Raw genomic sequence first — 22,007 nt, 5'->3', positions numbered from 1 at the left:
TTATAATCAGTAAGGCAAACACATTTCTCTACATGCTGCTGGATTACAAAATTCATGGTGGCTTGTGGTAAAGCTCTATGTTCTTGTCTCTAAATGATTTTATTTTAGGTGGTTTTAAAAGCCAAACACAACCGAGTTTATTTTCTTCCAGGCCAGACTAAACTTGTATCCACAATGACTACAAAAAAGCTACATTTGTTTGTTGATTATTCCTCATTATGGGCGGCACGGTGGCGATGCGGGTAGGTCCGTCGCCTCACAGCAATAAGAGCCTGGGTTTGATTCCTTTGATTCCCTTCTGTGGTGAGTCTCCTGTGTCTGTGTGGGTTTCCTCCGGGAAACATGACAAGCAGTCAAGCTAATTGTAGCCACTAAAAATAGCCCCAAGTGTGAGTGTGTGTGTATGTCATATGATGGACTGGTGACCTCTTCAGGGTGTGTCCTACCTTTCACCCAAAGAACCAGACCTATTGCGACCCTGACCAGGATAAAACGGTGGTAAAACAGACAATGAATATACACTGATCAGCCATAACATAAAAACCACCTCCTTGTTTCTACACTCACTGTCCATTTTATCAGCTCCACTGACCATATAGAAGCACTTTGAAGTTCTACAATTACTGACTGTAGTCCATCTAGGTCAGGACCATCACAGGACCACCACAGAGTAGATATTATTTGGGTAGTGGATCATTCTTAGCACTGCAGTGACAATGACATGGTGGTGGTGTGTTAGTGTGTATTGTGCTGGTATGAGTGGATCAGACACAGCAGCGCTGCTGGAGTTTTTAAATACCTTGTCCACTCACTGTCCACTCTATTAGACACTCCTACCTAGTTGGTCCACCTTGTAGATGTAAAGTCAGAGACGATCGCTCATCTATTGCTGCTGGTTGAGTTGGTCATCTTCTAGACCTTCATCAGTGGTCACAGGACGCTGCCCACGGGGTGCTTTTGGCTGGATATATTTTTGGTTGGTGGACTACTCTCAGTCCAGCAGTGACAGTGAGGTGTTTAAAAACTCCATCAGTGCTGCTGTGTCTTATCCACTAATACCAGCACAACACACACTAACACACCACCACCACGTCAGTGTCACTGCAGTGCTGAGAATGATCCACTACCCAAATAATACCTGCTCTGTAGTGGTCCTGGAAGAGTCCTGACCAATGAAGAACAGCATGAAAGGGGGCTAACAAAGCATGCAGAGAAACAGATGGACTGCAGTCAGTAATTGTAGAACTACAAAGTGCTTCTACTTGGTAAGTGGAGCTGATAAAATGGACAGTGAGTGTAGAAACAAGGAGGTGGTTTTATTGTTATGGCTAAAAGTAATGTTATGGCCCAAAGCAAACCTATACAATAGTTTTAAATAGTGATTGCTTATTCCCCATGGTCATCAATATCTAAAGAGCCAATAAATAAAGATTTTTATTACAACCTAGTGTCTGTCCAAGATTCTACTGTGAGATTCTACAGGGCAGGAGCCTTTAAACCAGATGTCTCCTTTTATGGAATCACTTTTATTTAAAACATGTCTAAAGTTTGGTTTGATGACACTTCATGATGCAGCAGAAGTGTCATAAACAAGGAACAATGGGCTCAAGACAGGAACACACTTACACATTCACTTACTCACCAACACATGGTGGGAATGTAGATCAGTCAGTTTATCTCGTTTGCCCAAATAAAGAAGAACATGTCTAACTCCTCACAAAAATGGCCAGAGATAAGGTTTAAACCCAGGTCTGCAGGACCCTGGAGATGTGTGGTGCTCACACTACCTGCTGTGCCACCCTTTTTTATTATTAATTGTTTGGGTTGTGTGAGTTAACTGCAAGTAAACTAACCACTCGAAACATCTTTCATTAGTTCTAATGTACTGCACGTACGTTCACTGATCACAGACAATAACTGCAAAAAGCTTTTTTTATTAATGTCTATCTAAAATTCGCTTTTAAGAAAGCACTCTAATTAATGCCAATTAAGATTTAATACGTGCAGAATCAAAAATTACAGAAATAATACTGGTAAGTTATCTGAGGAAAAATTAAAGTACCATAATTAGTTAGAGTTGCAGGTCAAAAACACAAATGGCTGCTTTTGTATTGTTATAAATAATTAAATATTTGGATTTTTTATTTAAACTAATATTTAGGTATTGGTAATTAATTTCATTGACATTTATGATAATTAATATTCACCAATCTGTAGACCCCAATCATTTAAATATAGCACATTTTTAGACCTATTTTTGATTTATTTAGAGTAGCTCATTTCAGATGAACCAGAGCTGGGATCTCGAATACATCTTATCGAGTCTCAGTTCTGCCTGCCGGCAGAGGCTGAGCGGCCACATGAACAACGATTGGACTGTTGTTCAGATATGGGCGGGACTAAGCCAGATGGGGTCTCTCTCATGACTGGTGCAATTACGACCTCTGCTAACTGATTAATGACGCTTGCACAGAGATGAGAAAAGAGTGCTCTCAGGGTGTGTCTCTCCGTACACAACGCTGAGCTGCACTGCACTCGTCAATGAATAAATAATAAGATGCATATGGTATGCTGCCCACGTGTCGGAGGGGGTGTGGGTTAGCTTTATTCTCCTCAGTCAGAGCGGGGATCGGCATTGGTGGAGAGGAAGCATGACGCAATCAGGCAATTGGACGCGCTGAAAAGTCATGGACTGCAGGAGGAAACCGGAGCACCCACACATGGACAACATGGAGACTCCACACAGAAAGGACCCGGACCGCCCTCACCTGGACATCGAACCCAGGACCATCTTGCTGTGAGGCGACAGTGCTACCCACTTAGCCACCATGCAGCACGGTTAGTTTAGATAGAAAATACTAAATCGGTTGTACTGATTAGCTTAGTGTTTTTAACAGCATACCCTAACATTGGCTTAAACAAGTTTACCACTTCTTTTCTTCTGTTGCTTTCAAATACACTGTTAGTCCACCGGAGAACATGCAAATCACCACTTACTTGACCACTCATCTGAAATGACCTTTGTGAGGCAAGCTGTAGCCTAGTGGTTAAGGTACAGGACTAGTAATCAGTAGGTTGCTGCTGTTGGACCCTTGAGCAAGGCCCTTAACCCTTAATTGCTCAGACTGTCTACTGCAACTCTAATGTAAGTCACTTTGGATAAAGGCGTCTGCTAAATGTAAATATTATCTAACCTTATGTATTTCACAGCATCAGTAATACTGACAGAGTGGCAAAGTGGAGTCATGACTGTAAAACTCTGTACATTTTAATAGCAATATGAAAGTCTGTCCTATTTTATAGTGCTAGTTCTAATACACGTTTTCGTGAAGTAGAAATAAAGTCAGTGAAACTGGCATCTGCTTAACTCATGCTTGTGTAGAAAAAGTAATAGAGAACATACCCAACAATGCCAAAAGCAATTTTAGATACCAGTGACAGCATGGTATCAGTTTCACAGTCACTCCAGCATCTCCCGCAATTCCCACATAACGAACCAACTAGATGTACACTAAACAGTTCTCTGGTTAGTAATCAAACGGTTGTCAGTTCAAGCACCACCACTACCAGGTTGCCACTGTTGGGTCCTTGAGCAAGATTGTATACTGTCAGTCTGTAAGTCACTGTGGATAAAAGTGTCTGCTACATGCTGAAAATGTAAATGTAATTTGACAGCTGATGTACCAGTGACCTCCAACATGAAGACTAACAGGAAACATGAATGCTTTTCTGTTTTGTTGCACACAGCTATTGTGAGGGGAAAAAAACATAAGCATAACAAAGAAATTAAATTACAGGTTAAATAAAAACAGCCAAGATTATTAAAATGCTCTGGCTTTGTAAATGTTGTGTTTAAGATGTTTCTTAGCTAAGCAGTACTTATATTGCATAAGTAATATAAGGAAAAAATATACACAGATCAGTCATAACATTAAAATCACCTCGTTTCTACACTCACTGTCCATTTTATCAGCTCCACTTACCATATAGAAGCACTTTGTAGTTCTACAATTACTGACTGTAGTCCATCTGTTAATCTGCATACTTTCCCAGGACCACCACAGAGCAGGTAATATTTAGGTGGTGGATCACTCGTAGCACTACAGTGACAATGACATGGTGGTGGTGCGTTAGTGTGTGTTGTGCTGGTATGAGTGGATCAGACACAGCAGTGCTGATGGAGTTTTTAAACACCTTAGTGTCACTGCTGGACTGAGAATAGTCCACCAACCAAAAATATCCAGCCAACAGCGTCCCGTAGGCAGCGTCCTGTGAACCCTGATGAAGGTCTAGAACAGGGGTTTTCAACCTTTTTGGACATGCGCCCCCCTTCGTGTGCCAACCGTGAACTTGCCCCCTCCCCTTCGTCAACCACCGCACAGAAATCATTGAGAAAGCTTCTGACAAGCTAAAAGAACGTAATTAATGTTGTGCACATTATATAATTTTGCTGATTGAAAATATTATTTTAAAAAGATAATACAGTCCGACCCCATCTGAGCCGATTCTATCAGCACATTATATAAGTTCGTGGTTCACTTTGGTAAATCATAAGCGGTTCTTGCTTTTTGATGTAGATGAGAGCAGAAAACGTTACTTCACAGAGTCAAGCATAGACAAAAGTTCATCAATTACTAAGTTGGTTAGTTCAGGATAATCCGCTCTGACTGAAAACGTTTAGCTCCACAGACAGAACGACTCTGACTCTGTGGTAATACTCAGTATAATTAAGCCTGAGCTTTTTAAGGTAAGCGAGTCACACAAAATGTTCTGTAGTAGTTGGTGTTTATTTACAACCGCAACATTCATTATAACAGTAAACACGGAGAGATGACTGAGAAAAGGCACTCGCGCCTCCCCAGACAAGTACTCGGGGGGGCGCGCCCCACAGGTTGAGAACCCCTGGTCTAGAAGATGACCAACTCAAACAGCAGCAATAGATGAGCAATCGTCGCTGAGTTTACATCTACAAGGTGGACCAACTAGGTAGGAGTGTCTAATAGAGTGGACAGTGAGTATTTTAAAACTCCAGCAGTGCTGCTGTGTCTGATCCACTCATACCAGCACAACACACACTAACACACCACCACCATGTCAGTGTCACTGCAGTGCTGAGAATGATCCACCACCTAAATAATACATACTTTCTGTTGGTCCTATGGGGTCCTGACCATTGGACTACAGTCAGTAATTGTAGAACTTCAAAGTGCTCCTATATGGTAAGTGGAGCTGATAAAATGGACAGTGAGTGTAGAAACCAGGAGGTGGTTTTAATGTTATGGCTGATCAGTGTAAATGAAATCCACACATGTCCCACTGTGTTTCCTGTTATTCTGGGTTGTCAATGCAGCTAAACACTTACATATTTGTAAATTTTTCCATGGTATCTGATGCACTGTGGAACTGCTCATTGACAGTGTAAAAAAACTAAAAACTCTGGGTTCCTCAGTTTTATACAAACACACACCCATCAGCATGATTAATTGTTAACTTACTCAGTGATGGGATGAAATGCAATGTTCTTCTAATAGCTACAGTATATTGATTATTTTTCTCCTAATAGTAGAAAGTGGATAAAGTGCTAATGTTAGATATTTACCTCCCAGTCTAGGTAATCACCAACATCCTCAAAGTTGGTGAGCAGAGACACTGAGCAGAAGAGGCGCGGCAGCTCATCCCTCGTCATCGGGGGAAAGCGGCTGTCTTTAAGGGCACTGCAGAGGGCACAGAAAAGAAAAAGGGTATTGCACACATAACTTAAAGCTTTAGAGAAATAAAAAATCTTTGACCTGCCACATTTTGAAATTCTGAATGTTGAACTGATTCTGCGCATGGTGTTTATGTTTAACTCGCTGTTCTACATTACTGCTGTGCTCACGGTTGGTAAAAAAAATTCATGACAGGAAGCTTAGATGCGTTTGTTGGTTATTGGTTAACTGTCAATACATGACGTTCGGTTATCGACTATAATGTTTTTTTACTAGCCACAGTTATTAAAGATTGCTTTATGTTAGAGGCAGCACAGCTTGGCTGTATTTACTTATCTACACAGTCAAAATGTATTTGAAGCATGGGGTTAAACTTCAAAAACACACTTTTAGTATAACTTATGTATTAAACTGTCTTTACTAGGTAAACCTCGATTTGCAGACGATGATGTCGAAGCAGCGGTGCATCAGTGGCAACATGCTAAACCAAAAACATTTTTTGCTGATGGCATTAAAATGGTACAACGCTGGGAAAAATGCATCAGAAAGGAAGGTGACTACATAGAAGTGATGTAGTTTGTTTTCTATATGGTAAGTGGAGCTGAAAAAATGGACAGTGAGTGTAGAAACAAGGAGGTGGTTTTAATGTTATGGCTGATCAGTATGGCTTAAATAGTTATGAGCTATAGCTGAAGAGGTTTGGGGTTTCCATGACCCTAAATGAAACGTGTTTAATCATGTGTTAGCAACAATATTATGTTGTTAACATTTTCCCTTTTCAAACCATAGAACATTATTTCAGCCTTTAACAGTCCGTGGTACAGTATTTTTTTCTTTTATAATGTACCCCACTGTGAAGTAGATAGGACCAGGATTTTATCTTGAAACTACATCTGTTAATCAGAAATTAAAACCTTACAGCACCTTTTAAATGTTTTGATGAATCTGTTAACCAAATTAAAATGTGTGAAACTGAACATGATGTGCCAGGTTGCTAACAAGCTCTGGTGTTGATGCAAACTGACTTGTTTTTCTTCCACATGGTTCAAACTAATTAAGAAACAACTAATAGAAGACAAGAAGTGGTTTAAAATAGGGTTTTGTTCATTTCAGAATGTGCTTATTTCTTTTATAAAAAACACCATATCACAATATCATAATATGGAAAGAAAGAACAACCATCACTACCACGTCAGAATCTTTCCTCTGATAAAAATATTCAACCAAGCAAATATTTGGTCAGATGTGGTCTTATGGTGCTGCACAGCAACACACAATGCACCTACGTGGTGGACTTACCAGATAAAATAGCCAGCAGAACTGCTTTTACACATGTATGTTTTACAGAGTATTTAATACCAGGTTATGAAAAGTGCAAACATCCTTAAAGTAACTGCTGGCTAGACTGACGAGGCATTCTTGTGGTTCAAGTTCTAAGTTACCAATCCAATCAGCTCAGATGCCAATAAAAGCAGATACCTAACAGATTAACTTGACTGTAGAAGCAGAAGTGATTTTGGCATGCAAATCGCTCTCCACCTTTTCACCAATTCTAGGCATTTACTGCTGACCAATTGGCTCCATGAGGAGGGTTGCCAGATTACATTACGGCAAAGCAGGTATTCTGCTGAACACTGCAGCTATACATTAGTGGTGTAGCTACATAGCAACCCTATTCAGCTGAAGACTTGTTTCCATGACATGCACAATTTATTTTGCTGTTTGGTTTTGATGTTTTATGGGTGAGCAATCCCTAAATTAATTCCAATATCATGGACACAGTTTCCTTAACTTTCCACTCAGGTTTAATGAAATAATTTTAGTTTGGTAAGCTTGATAGCTTTTTCCATTCAAGGGTTGTTTAGTAAATGCCCAGGACCAGTTCAAAAGCAGTTCTTTTGGTTAAAACGGTCTATTAACACCCTGCCATCAATAGACCGTTTTAACCAAAAGAACTGTTTTTGAACTGGTTCCATTCAGGCTTCTTAGAACCTTGGTGCTTTTGGGATGCGTCTTTAACAGAGGGCACGATTGCATCTGAGGTGAGCACATCGCTGCACACGTCTCTTCCGACACGTGCACAGCCCTCCTCTTCTCGCCTCTGCTTTCTGCACAGGCGTCTTCTTCAGCCAATCAGGGTCCCTACACAGCGCATGAAGACCCACCCACCCACACATAGTCCGGTCCACCCTGCAGATACGGTGGGCAACTAGTATCTGCTGCAGGCACTGCCAATTATGCCCGCCAGATGGCGCCCGGCCAACTGGTGGCCACGCCGAGTTTCGAATCGAGGAGTTCAGAATCTCGGCGCTGGTGTGCCAGCGGAATACCCGGCTGCACCACCTGGGTGCCTTGAATGCGATTTTATACTAGTAAATGTAACAACACATGCATCAAACCCTTTTGTTCCTGTAGCTGGTGAAAACTCTGTTTACAAAAGACATACCTTACTAAACATTTAAATTTAACATCATGTACTTAAGGTTCAAAATTTGAAATGAGAAATGTTTTAATTTGTTCTTTAGATCAAATTTGGATTACCACTAACTGGAGTAATTGGATCTCTTTTCAAATGAGCACAGGTTTGAAGTGTTTTCTTCTAGTGTGTGAATAAATCAGTGGAAAAAAAATCATAAGTGGTGTAAGTTAAACAAAATTCAGAACTTTTTTTGCAAACGCTTTTAGAAGTTCATACAAAATGCAAAATGGTCTTAACAGTATTTCCCTTTAAACAGGATTGCAAAAATGTGTAACCAGAGAAGGCAGATCTCTAGCCTGTGTGCTGAGGACAAACAGGTTTTTTTGGAGGGGGAATGGATGGTGTTTGGCTGTCATAGCAATCGCCAGCTTTTACTTCTCGTTTGACTATCGACAAGAAAAAAAAATCAGTTCATTTGAAAAAAAAAAGATGCTGATTACTGCGGCTTTACTTTTGTCTTCACAAAATGTTACAGTGCAGAATGAAGAATGTACACAAACCTATTAAAAACCATCGTAGGATCGGCGTATCATGAGGAGAAAATAATGATTTGCACATTTATTAAAAAAGAAAACTTGGCAGGATGCTGAGCAAATAAAAAGAGCAAATGTATGACTTCATTAAGGTTTTGTATAATTGTATTGCAAAATAAAACGTCCATTTGTTCAGTCTGAACATTAAATGCGGTACTTTACTTTTGTCTCAAGTGATTAGTTGAGTAAAAAAAAAAAATAGAAGAGACTACATATTTAAATAATTTAAACACGACTGCTATTCTTTTCATTTAAATTCCTTTTAATTATTTCCAGACAGCAAGCACTCCTACTCAACAATGTCGAATGCAGCAGTCTATCAATCAGTCTCAAAAGAGTTCAGATAAGGAATTGAATCCAGGCTTATTATGAAGCAATGATGTTTTGAGACAAAGGATTATTTCTGGCATAGCGACACAATGAGTCCATCAGGAATGAAAAACATCACCACATATTTGGCTAGTTCCAGTAATAGAGTGAAACAATGGCTAAAAGGCACTGCCTTCATTCTTCAAATTTGCTTTGACAAAGCATTTCTTTAAGGACATACGAGGGATGTGTTTACTTAACATGTCAGGTGTCAGGAAATTTAACCAAGTCAGGGTCAAACTACAACACAAAGTCAAATGGTGCAATTGTCTATCAAGAAGACAACTAAATAAAAGATTACCAAAAATTACCAAGATAAATTATGCAAAGTATCAACTCTTACTTTTTTAATCACTTGATACTGATAGAACGTAAAACTTTATGAATAAATGTATATTAAATTTATGTATTAATACATACAGTGGTACCTTGTAACATTTGTCAAATTCACTCTGAAAGCTTCCACATGTATCTGTGTTTAGCTGGATTTTCCTCCTGTTTCACTTTTAAACTTGTGTTATAGCTCGAGGTTCTTAGAAATTGTGAGAATCGTTAAAAAAGCTAAACATGACTTAATGTATTGAAAGAACGACACAGAAACACTAAACCTCTCTTAATTATTACTGCTCATAAGTTCTCTCTACTAATGAAATTGTTTTAGTACAACAAGTCACGTCAAGTTTTGTGCACCCCAACACTTCATAAAAAATAACAGCACAGCCGGCGCAAAAACAGTTTTGCCGCTTCTCACGTGAATGTGCCCTTATTGAACTCGCTAAGGAATGCAATATTCCAAGATGAAGTGTAAGGAACCAATAAAGAAGTAAAGGTAAAGGGCACTTTTATATTAATTTTAACTGTTTTCTATTGTATTTTAGTGTTTTATATTACATTTGTGTTACTTTCAGTGTATTAGTGTCAAAAACAACCCCATTATTTTACAGTAGCCTAAAATATATGCAGTTCCACGGGACCATGGAACACATTAACAGGTTTCCCCATACATCCTTATAGAAAAAAATACCTTTAAAACTCGACGCCACACCCAGAACCAACTGACTTCGAGTTTCAAGGTCCCACTTACGTATATACAAATACATAAATTGTAAATCTATAAATAAATACGTTTGTCTGAATTAAGTGTCAGCCGTTGGAATTGAATTTAATGACATTTTAACCAAACAATGATTTCTTTATCAGCTAATCATCAGCATCCCTAGTTGCTATGCTAACTATGCGTTCGACTGAATTTCCAACAGAATGAATACAAGAAAACTGTAAAAAGGTCTCCACAACACTGTTGTTGGCATATGACTTCATTACATGGTTGCTCACTCAGTCAACAACAGTAAAGTAGCACTAATCAAGCTACATATTGGGAAAATGTGGGCCTCCACTTAAGCTTGTCTTTGGTTTGTCCTGTCACAGCACTGAGAGCTCATAAATAGATTTATAGTCCACAAGTTATAAATGGAAGCAAGGACTAAAGCTGTATGTTGATGGGTTAGAACAGACAGTGGTCAGAAAATACATAACCCACATTTCCAACATCACACTTCTGAGGCAGGTTGAAGCTTAAAATAACCAGAGAAAGAAAAGTGAAGCACACTAAGCTAGTAGTAAACAGTACTGTGTGACTCATTGTTTTTGCAGGCAGGAGAGTGCAAACAGCAGTTTTTCTATTCACCCCAGAGTGGGGGTAGTAAACCCACACTTGCTTTGGTCTCAAAGCAAACAAATACAACTTCTTGTTTTCAAGGAGGCAAGGAAATTTTTTACATTATTTAATTTTGTGTATGTATGATTTGTGTAAATCCTGTTGTTGTGTCCCTGCTGAGTCTGGTTCCTCTCAAGGTTTTTTTCCTGTAATTTTAAAGAAGTTCTCGGATGGTCAACAGGGGTTTTTGGTCTGTCGGTCCTGGATTCTGTAAAGTTGCTTTGAGACAATGTCCACTGTAAAAAGTGCCACACAAATAAATTTGACGAATTGAAATACAAAAAGACTAAAGTCTGAATGATCAAACTTAAAAAGACAAAACAATTGTTAATTGCTATTATTATTATTAGTATTATTGTACTGTTCAGGTCTAGTGACCATCTAAAACGTTTTATGGCTCAGAACTGAACAGACCTGCATAAGTGAGCTAAAAAAAAGTGCAGAACGCAAGAATTTTAAACACCCCAACAATCGTAGCCAGGCAAACTGAAATTTATCCGATCGATGCTATGGCTGTTAGGGATGTAACGATGCACCACAAGGCAGTTAAAAATCGGTGAACATGTGCCACGATTCGAATCCATAATTCATATAAAATAAATCAATATTCACTTTAAACAGCAGAGGGCACTGGCGCTATTCACCTCGCCTAGTTGACGTCACTACAGGGTTACAGGTTTTACACAAAAAGGGAAATGTGCAGCATTGTTTTGCATAGTTTGTACCTACCTCAGAAATAAAAGGACATTCATTATTTAGATAAATAAAAGATTCCATTTTTTTTAATTGAGGAAACTTTGTCATAATTTGTCTTCAATTCCATTTTGTAAAAAAAAAAAAAAAAATTGTATCATGAACCCAGTATCGTGAATTGTATCGCATCGTGGGTAGAGTGTATCGTTACGTCCCTAATGGCTATTGTTTACAGTTACCGTAGGGTAGGGTGGAAAATTCCAGCACACTCTCACATTTAGCAAACTCCTATCTTCACGAGTGACTGTGCAATTGGAAACAAGCCATATTCCATTAGGATTCGGATGAGTACCGTTTTGTTCTGTAGGTCACTGTGCAATGAAAAAGCGGCTTTACTCTACCCACCACACACTGGACGTCTGCTTAAGACTATACTTAATTGTTATAAATGAGCTTAGGCACGGATTACACATTGGCACAGCCTTGGCTCATTACTCCAAGGGCCATCCAATTGCCACTAATAAGCACTTTCCTATATGTTTTGAGTGATAACCGGTAAAACACCATGTACCAGACAGGCAGTGTCTGGTTTGAAAAAGGGCAGAAAATGTCTGAATGACTGTGGCACTAAACGTGTCCTTTAGCAAAACATCCCTCAGTATTAATTTGTGTTAGACACTGGAACAGTAATAGAGCAGTACATGAAACAAATAGAGAAATCCAGGAAAGCCTTCTCTGAGGACACTCACTGTTCACACACTGAAGATTCACAGCTGAACAATCCAAGACTCAATATGGTGAATTATACACAGACCTGCCCACACAAAACCTGCCACTGGTTTACTTTAGAGCTTAAAGACTGGCTTGTAGTAGCTGTTGTTTAATTATATACATCAGGTACAAAAAGTAGAAAAGGAGAGTAAAGGTATGTGTGCTGCAGCCTATTAAAAAGGTTTTATTGAGACAAATTAACCCTTTAATGATCTCACCAAGAAAATAAATTAATAAATTAAAATAATTAAATTTAAATGAATACATAAATAAAATAAAAATGACTATACAGACAATAAACAATTACTTTTTTCTATTCACAGTTGAAACAATCACAGACAATAAACAAATAAATTTTTCTATTCACAGTTGAGACCATCACAAAAATGATGCAACTTTCATAGATTTTTAGCTGCTGACTTCAAGTTGACATAAGTTAGAAAGGCTGTTTTCTTAAAACCATCTACCAATATTTTGACTTCAACACATGTCAACCAAGGAGTAGATACGACCCAAACAAGATTATTTAAATACAGCTTATTTTTACCCAAGTATTAAGACTCAAGGTAAGCTCAACCAAATGGTTTAGCATACCATTAAAGGGTTAATATGAATTTCTTTATTAAGGCAAATGTGCCAAATTTAGCAACTAACAGAGAACACTGCTTGTGCTGGACAGGAATGAGGTAGGGGTTGCTGTGAATGTACAGGACTGGAATAGTGGCATGCTAACACAGCCCATGATTAAAAGATAAGCCTTGTTTAGGACAATCTGACAAAACATCAAGCTACAAGAATACTTTTCGATGTAGCCCTCCCTACATACACTGGCATTGTGTACTTAAAGTAGCATTACACATTACAGTGTAGAATATTAGTCTTTACAAAATGTAAAGTGGTAAAAATGCACAAGAAGACAAAATGAGTTGGTTTAAACAGAACAGAAATTGATAATGATGTAGTTAAAAGATTTAGCTCACCAGCAAAATCTATTACTTTTACGACTTAAAACATATTCCGATTGGGAAGGGCAGAGGTAAATAGCTGTGACAGTGGTAGCCTAGTGGGCAGAGCTTTGGGCTGCCAATTGAAAGCTTGCAGGTTAAAATACTGACTATCATGAAGCAAGTGCAACCCTCTAAACTCCAGGATGCCATACAATGGCTGTCCCTGCGCTCTGACCCTAGCTTCGTCACTGTCCCTGCTGGACTGAGATCCAGCCAACAGCGCCCCGTGGGCAGGGTCCTGTGACCACTGATGAAGGTCTAGAAGATGACCAACTCAAACAGCAGCAATAGATGAGCCATCGTCTCTGACTTCAAGAAACAGATGGACTACAGTCAGTAATGGTAGAACTACAAAATGCTTCTATATGGTAAGTGGAGCTGATAAAATGGACAGTGAGTGTAGAAACGGAGGTGTTTTTAATGTTATGGCTGACAAATAATGACATTCAATCTGCCCTAGACTATCATAGCCTAAAGATAAAGGTGGCAAAGTTTTAAAGTTAATAATACATTATATGGCCAAATGTATTTGGACACCTGACCATGAGCTTGTTAGACATCCTATTTGAAAAACAAATGGTATTAAAATAGTGACCTCTATGTGATCATTTCAGCTAAAACAGCAGCTGCTCTTCTGAAAAAAATTCTTTAAAAAATGTCTGTGGGAATTTGTGCCTATTCAGACAAAGTGGATTTGTATGGCTGGGCAGTGATCTTTGTCAAGAAAGCCTCATTTGATGTTTCAGCTTATTTCAAAGCTGTTCAGTGGGGCTGAATTAAAAGCTCGAAAAAACAATTTATTTTAGTAAAGCATTTATGCTCATTTATTCATTTTTTTTTTTTTTTTATAGATTTTTAAAGTAGTAAATCAAACCTGAAATGCAGCTTAAATGAAATTAAATGCAAATGTCTGAAAACAAATTTTCTGTTTTATTTTAGTTGAAAAAAAATAAATAAAAAATTGCTTTTTTATTTAATTATTTCCTCTCATGTTGTTCCTCTTACAGGCAATTAAGCTAATTAAGGCTTGACTGGGTTTTTTGTTATACGCACTGCCACTTTACAGCACAGCCATAAAACACTGGAGGTGACGTGAATGTTGAACAGACTTTTAAATATGAACTCACCAACCCCTGTAATTTCTCTGTGAATACTTAGGTCTCAAGTTTGTATCGTATTTCTCCTGTACCTTAAGTAACCCAAAAACTTCTAGTTAGTACACACTGTCCCTAGTGACAGAAGTTACACAACTTATATAACCCCTATAGACAATGGCGGCCACACCCGAAACACTGGGGTTTGTTTTATTGCATAATATTTCTTTATATCGCAACAAATAATATGCAGTAGTTTTGAAATCTAACTTAAGGGCAACTCTGCTCTTCTTGTGGCATTACATTTATTTAATCCACTTGCCAAGTTTCATCGACAGTGGTATTAATTAACAACAGGTTGGTACCAGTTAAAATCAATAATCAAGTCTGGCCTGGGGGGAAGGGGGCTCTTGTGGTGCCATCTGTCTGGCCGAGTGCCCATCAGACATAATTAGCCAATGAAGGACTTACAATCTTACTAAAACAATACAAACTTAGAGTATATTACAGAACTAGCCATAACAAACGATTTAAACGGCATTACATGTTTATGCAATATATTCACAAGAGTATAATCCTGAAATTTTGTTATAGATCCATGTCGCCAGTTTGAGTTCAAATTGAAATACGATTATCTTTATTAATTAGGATTTTAATGTCATGTTTTACACACGTTGGTTGCATTCATGGCAGGACAGGTAATTAAACAAGATTCATCAATTCAAGTCTTTAATGTCATGGACAATTTTGTATCTCCAATTCACCTCACTTGCATGTGTTTGGACTGTGGAAAGAAACCAGAGCTCCCAGAGGAAACCTACTTAGACATGGGGAGAACATGCAAACTCCACACAGAAAGGACCCTGTGCTCTGACCCCAGCTTCCAAACAGGCTGGGATTAGCAAAGAAAGAATTTTATTGTACTGTACACCTGTATATGTATATATGACAAATAAAGGCTTTCCAGCTTTCCATCTAAAGCACTAATGTCCAGACATTTATGATTTTGCCTCAAAGACAATCCTAATTTCATACCCCTTGTGGACATCAAGATGAACAAGAACAATCAAACCACCTTGGTATCTTTCTTTTTGAGGTTTATAAGAAACAATAACTACTTACTGTCCATAAAGGTAGACATACATGTAGTATATGATTTACTATTTATTAACTACTATTTATTATTTATTAACTACAACAAATGCTATATCGTATTAAATGCAAAGAAACGGAGCGCTTCAATGTTCAAAGACATAATTGACTATGTCTGAGGGTAGGCGGACCGAAGGGATTCTTAATTGTTGCCTCTGCTGGCTGGTCTACGATGCCTAATTGGGAGATGGGGAATAATGGAGATCAGTGCATGACTGATACCTTTTAGAACCTCCATCGAACAGGTGAAAAGTAAGGACTTGCTACTAAACATGTCAGGCCCTCTATGGTCAGGGTCTGGCAGCAGTAGAGGAGATACAACCAGATCTGAGGGGGGGGGGGGGGGGGGGATGAAAAAAATGGAACGAATGACACTAAATTTAAAGTGCTTTCTTACGCTTTGCTGACAGAGCGTTTTGCCACATGGCCTCCCCTATAGGGTCTACAGTGGAATCATCCTAGCAACAACCCCAGCCAATAAGCAGCTTTAACTTGTAGCCAATGGAAGCAGGTGTTCCCAGATGTCTGAGTGCGAGAGCGAGAATCCCAACCCCCCGCCCTTTCCCCACTATTAACAATATTTTTTTCCTGTCCACCTGGCTCGCTGCTCAGCCCAAAATAGATGGTTTAATCCATTTCCTGACATGATGACCAAACACAGCAGCTGCCTACAGAGCACCGGCAGTGTGGAGAACGTGGCAGGAGTGCAAAGCAGGTAGATGAACTCCGTAGTAAGCATTTCCAGGGGTACTCCCAAAACCTCTCTGGGTTCATTGTCTGTTTCTGTCATCCCCTCTTTCATGTTTTCTTTTGCACACCAGAAGACATGACAAGCCAGTGCAGCCAGCAAGCCTGAGCAGACATACACTTCCGCTGCCACTTGCTTACTTTCTTCTCTCGCTTCTGTAACGCTCCCTCGCTTTCTGAAGTCTCTGGTTTTATGCGAGACTGAAAATCATGGAGGCGGCGGTATTAAGGGCATTCCCTGCAAAGCTAATCTTTGAACAGTGACTACATGCAGTGAATGCTTATTGAGAATGAGAATCTTTCGGAGTAAACTCAACAACCTGATTTTACCAGTCGCCAGCCTGTCATTGACAATTTTCTAGCATGTAAAATCATTATCAGTCCAGTCCAGACTATCTCCAAAATTAAAAGTCTGAAGAAGCATGCTGGGACGTTTGGCTAAAAGGTGAATAAAAACAAAAGACCCGACTAGGGCAGGAAAGTAGTTTTGATTTTTTAGGCCAATCTAGGACTTTCAGATGGCAGAGCTGAAGGACACATCAGTGAGGAGAATATTCCAAACCTCACCCTACCATACTAAGTAGTTTGGTTGCTGTAGTATTAAAATAAATCTCTGTACAGCTGAGTGTTTTATTACCATTTTAAACCATTTATGAAAATATAAATAAAATACAAACTGATATAATGCATAAATTGTCAATTCCTCATGTCTGCCTCTGTTTCAATGGCCATGGCCAAGCCAGACACAGGAGATTTTGGCCAAAAGAGGTCTGACATTGTGACCATATAGGTAATTATTTGTGCAATATAGCAGGCAAAACTCAATACGCAGAACGCCAAATTCAATCTGAGAGCACGTCTTACATTTACATTACAATTTCAGCATTAGCAGACGCCTTCATCCAAAGCAACAGTAGTGTTACAGTATACAGTCTGAGCAATTGAGGGTTAAGGGTCTTGCTCAAGGGCCCAACAGCAGCATCCTGGCAGTGGTGGGGCTTAAACCATTGATCTTTTGATTACTAGTCCAGTACCTTAACCGCTAGGCTACAACTGCCCGTCTTGAAAACTCTGTACTGCTTCAGATGACGTGCCGCCTTCGGACGACTAATGCCAAGTTCACACTACACGACTTTCCAAGTCGTCAGGTCGCTGTACAGTTCAAACTACACAACTGGATTTCTTGTAAGCAGGAGTCTTTCAAGTCTAAGTGTATATTTCACACTACACGACTGATCGGTGATGGGTTTCACACTACACGATCTGTCACCAACTGGAATCGCAGGCGAGCTTCTATGGTCTCCCAAACTACTTTCTGTCACAAAAACAAATGCGAGAAGTGACGAAAGGTTTAATGATACCATGTCCAAAAATGCACGTCAACAAGTGGCGAGCGATCAAAGTTTGTGTGTTGATGTTCCGTGTAAAATCAAGGAGAAAAAATAAATGAATCTGAGTGGATTTGGCTACGCGAGCAGCATGGATTGTTCTATAGTGAGTTGGAGGTTAATAAATATTTTTGCAATGCAGTGTTGGCGTTATGTTTTGTAGAGAACGATCAGATCAGAAATACTGTAAAACTTGTGTGTGCCGATGTATTCTGATATAAACTATATTATGCCCCTGTCCCACCTTTTTACAATGCCTCCCCTGCGTTTTCCCTCACCCTGTTTCTTACGTTCTCAGTGGCTGTTCGACTTAGCGCTCATTGCCAGTCGGGCAACTCAGATTCAGATATCTGACATGCTAGAAATCTCGCTTCGGTCAGATTCGAGTTGTTGGGTAGTTCACACATAGCGATCGAGAGCCGAGTTTTGATCGGCGAGTGAACGCCGAGTTGCTCCCGAGCCGGCAAATCTGTCGCCGACCAGGGCAAAAATAGTGTAGTGTGAACTAGGCATAAGCAGAAAAGAAGAGCTCATAAAGATAAGACGAATTCAAGTTGGACCACCTTCTTACCACAAACCACTTGCTCCAGAGTTTTTTTTGGGACCAGACTGAGATGACTCTTATTAGTGGTAAAACGTTCAGCCACTTGAATTGAATTTTTTCTGTCTTTACTTTAGGCAGTATCAAACGCTTTATAAAAATTAAATGTACTTTATTGAAGGAAAAACTCTAATAATATAAGAACTATACAAAAATGAAAATACCTCTCGACTACAGTCAAGCATTGCACACATCATAAGATTAGTCTGATCACTGAACTGAAGACACCGCAGCCACACATGCCCCAGAGTCCAAGAAACGTAATACTCCTTTTTTTTATAACCTATAGATCAAAGAGACACAAACCAATCTGGTACAGCCTGTGCCCCTTTCAGGCCTGTTATGCTGCCATGTAATGCGGTCTGAGTAGCAGTTCTGGTTTCAAGGATCTCAGAGAAAGCTACACTGGTTGCTGTCGTGAAATGTAAAAACTGTTAGAAGATAGGGATTGGCAGGTATGTAAAACCAGGGTTAGCTAAAATACAAAATATTCTTCCATTCTTGGCCTGTCCCCAATAAAGAATGTGTGGAGAATTTGAGAAAAAAACAGACTGTACTGTTGCACACCTTAAGAGGTGTTTGCAGGAAGATTGGGACAAAATAACACCTGCTACGCTTCATTGCTTTGTAACCTCAGTGCTAAAACATCTTTTAGGTGTTGTGAGAAAGAATAGCAACATTACAAAGTGCTAAATGCTTTACCGTCCTAACTTTTTTTGGAATGTGTTGCAGGATGGAAATACAGGAATGTATGTTTATTAACAAATGAAATGAAGTTGACCAGACAAAACATGAAATATCTTGGGTTTATAGTGTCTGCAATGAAATACGTGAAAGTAAATGTAAGAAACTCTATTTTTATTTATTAGCATTTTCCATACTGCCCAAATGTTTCCGATTTGATCTTAGATTGATCAATGCTATAAAATGAAGCTGATCAGCTTGTCGACCTTTTGGCTGCAAATTTTTTTCCTTTTTCCACTGATTTTCATCATCATCATCATCTGTTCCACTTATTCACTCAGGGTCACGGTGGCAACAATGCAAGCAAAGAGTTCCAGGCATCTCTCTCCCCTGCCGCTTCTACCAGCTCCTCTGGTGGGATCCCCAGGCATTCCCATGCTAGCTGGAAGATGTAATCCCTCCAGTGGGTCCTGGGTCGACCCCGGGGCCTCCTCCCAGTTGGCCGTGCCTGGTATACCTCCAAAGGAAGGCGTCCAGGAGGCATCTTTATCAGATGCCCGAACCACCTCAACTGGCTCCTCTCCACGTAAAGGAGCAGCGGTTCTGCTCCAAGCTCCTCCCGTATTGCTGAGCTCCTCACCCGATCACGGAGAGTATGCCCAGCAACCCACTGGAGAAAACTCATTTCGGCGGCTTGTATCCATGACCTCGTTCTTTCGGTCATTACCCAAAGTTTGTGACCATAGGTGAGGACAGGGACATAGATGAACCAGTAAATTGAGAGCTTTGCTTTGCGGCTCAGCTCTCCCTTTACCACAATGGTCAGGTAAAGTGATCGCATTACTACAGCCGCCACACCCAACCTACAGTCGATCTCATGATCCCTCTTCACATCACTCGTGAACAAGACCCCAAGATATTTGAAGTCCTTCACTTGGGGTAGGTTCTCACCTCTTACTCGCAGGGAGCATGCCATCTTTTTCCGAGTGACGTTTTTTCTACTGATTTTAGCATAGCTAATTAGTGTTCCGTTGATAGGCATCCCAATCGCATCCGAGAAAGGTATGAGGCAATTCAGTGTCTCCAATTAAACTCATTGCATGTTTTTAGACTGTGGGAGGAAACCGGACCTCCCGGAGGAAACCCACGCAGACATGGGAAGAACATGCAAACTCCACACAGAAAGGACCCAGACCGCCCCGCCCAGGGGTCGAACCCAGGACCTTCTTGCTGTGAGGTGACGGTGCTACCCACCGAGCCACCGTGCCGGTTAATTAACACATTTAGAGAAATTTAGTAAGCTCTACTTAGTGTCTTGTTTTGATACATAAAGCCACATTGCACCTTCCCCCACTAAACATCTCAGAATTTCTCAAAACGGGTGCACTTTCACCCATTGTTACCCTTACTGTTACTTTTTTGTAAATATCAAACTGGGTTGGGATGGCCCAGTTTGATATTAAGTAATATATTAAGTAATATCAAGTAATATAACATTGGGTCGTCCCAACCCCCAAAAGAATCTTTAAATCACTTAACGACCCTTATTTGTCTTTACTGAAACACAGACGAGTGTCTGTAGTCAGGGTTGGCTCCCTGCAAGCAGTGAGTGATATACAGCCTGAACATTAAGCTCTATTCATAATCTGAATTGAGTGGTTTAAAGGTTAAGGCCGCCGCTGTGGACGATAAAAATGGCTTCCAGGGTAATGGAATGGCTGGGAGGCTGAAACTTGGCCGCAAGATTTCCGGCCAGAGTTGAGCCAGAGCCCAGGTGCGCTGATGAGACTGCATTACTGCCTGATCTTACAGATATGAGCATGAAATTGTTGCATGACAGAAACTCAGAGGTCTGTTCAATTTAAATCTAGCTTGGTCAACTTGTCAAATTTCATTTCCATCAACCGGTTTGTCCTAGTCAGGGTCGCGAGGTTCCAGCTCCACTGAGAAACACTGGGCCTAACAAACCATCAGGAACAATCCATCGCGGAGCTTTAGTAGCTAATCATATCTGTGTTGACGATCGGCTGGCCGACAGCATCACTGAGATACGACCAGAGATTTCTGCAGTAATGGGCTAACAGAAATTACCACTAAGCAGCCAGAGCGCCCCCTATTTTAGAATTACAGTATTTATATCATGAAGAACAGAACTATTAAATTTTAAGATTAGGCTGGGGCTTGGTGTGTGTATTTTACATGAATTATTTATTTATTTATTAATTAGGATTTTTAGTGTCATATTTTACACACTTTGGTTACATTCATGACAGGGGTAGTTACCAGAGGTGGAAAGTAACGAATTACATTTACTCGCGTTACTGTAATTAACTAGTTTTTTTGTGTACTTGTACTTTTTAAAGTAGATTTTACAACCTGTAATTTTACTTTTACTTAAGTATGTTTTGTATTAAGAATTGTAATTCGCTACATTTTAAATAACATCCGTTACAGAGTAAAAAAAAAAAGAAAACAATAAAAAACTCGACATCAAACCTGCGCAAACATATAGAGCAGTGGTGACTAAACTGTTAGGCTGTTTGATCCGGCATAAACAAATCCATGAATCGGTTCATTTGGTGAAGAGATTCAGATGTATAAACCAATCAGAGCTTCCGAATTCAGATTCTGGGCGGAATTTCAATCTCTTTCTTCATTGGTTGTTGTATAAATGACAGTTCAGTGAACGAATCACCAATTTAAGCTTTTTACCAGTAAAGCTGAGAGAATAAATGATCTACAATAGTTTTCATTAGTTAGGTGGATAAAACAGTTGGGTATGGATTTATATATTCTGGAAACATACAAGATGGTCTTATATAAAGTGGATTATATCCCTAATGGGACAACACACAGATATAGATCAGGTAAGCAGATAAGTGGTTATGATTTTCTGCTGCTGCTGTGTGACTGATCTGGGTCGCGGTTCTGCTGTTTACGGTACGCTTTCATTTTGCAATGATAGCAAAGCATTATGAAATATTGTGATTTTTTATGTTCATTTATTTGAAGTAAAACTGACAGCATAAATGTGATTGTGAGATTCTGCTGGTTTGTTTTTGAT

General features: G+C 39.6%; 1 protein-coding gene across 1 annotated transcript in view; it reads right to left on the bottom strand.

Annotated features, from left to right (window-relative positions):
* ammecr1 (AMMECR nuclear protein 1) overlaps positions 1 to 22,007 on the bottom strand; it is a 70,627-nt gene that overhangs the window by 14,257 nt on the left and 34,363 nt on the right. Inside the window, exon 3 of the mRNA XM_063011424.1 lies at positions 5,600 to 5,714. Coding sequence (XP_062867494.1) covers positions 5,600 to 5,714 — 115 coding nt within the window. The remainder of the gene's footprint in view (positions 1 to 5,599; positions 5,715 to 22,007) is intronic.

Source organism: Trichomycterus rosablanca, chromosome 16 (assembly GCF_030014385.1).
Source record: "Trichomycterus rosablanca isolate fTriRos1 chromosome 16, fTriRos1.hap1, whole genome shotgun sequence".
NCBI classification, from domain to species: domain Eukaryota; kingdom Metazoa; phylum Chordata; class Actinopteri; order Siluriformes; family Trichomycteridae; genus Trichomycterus; species Trichomycterus rosablanca.
Note: the sequence above shows the minus strand (reverse complement) of the source record. Positions and strands in the feature narration are given on the sequence as shown.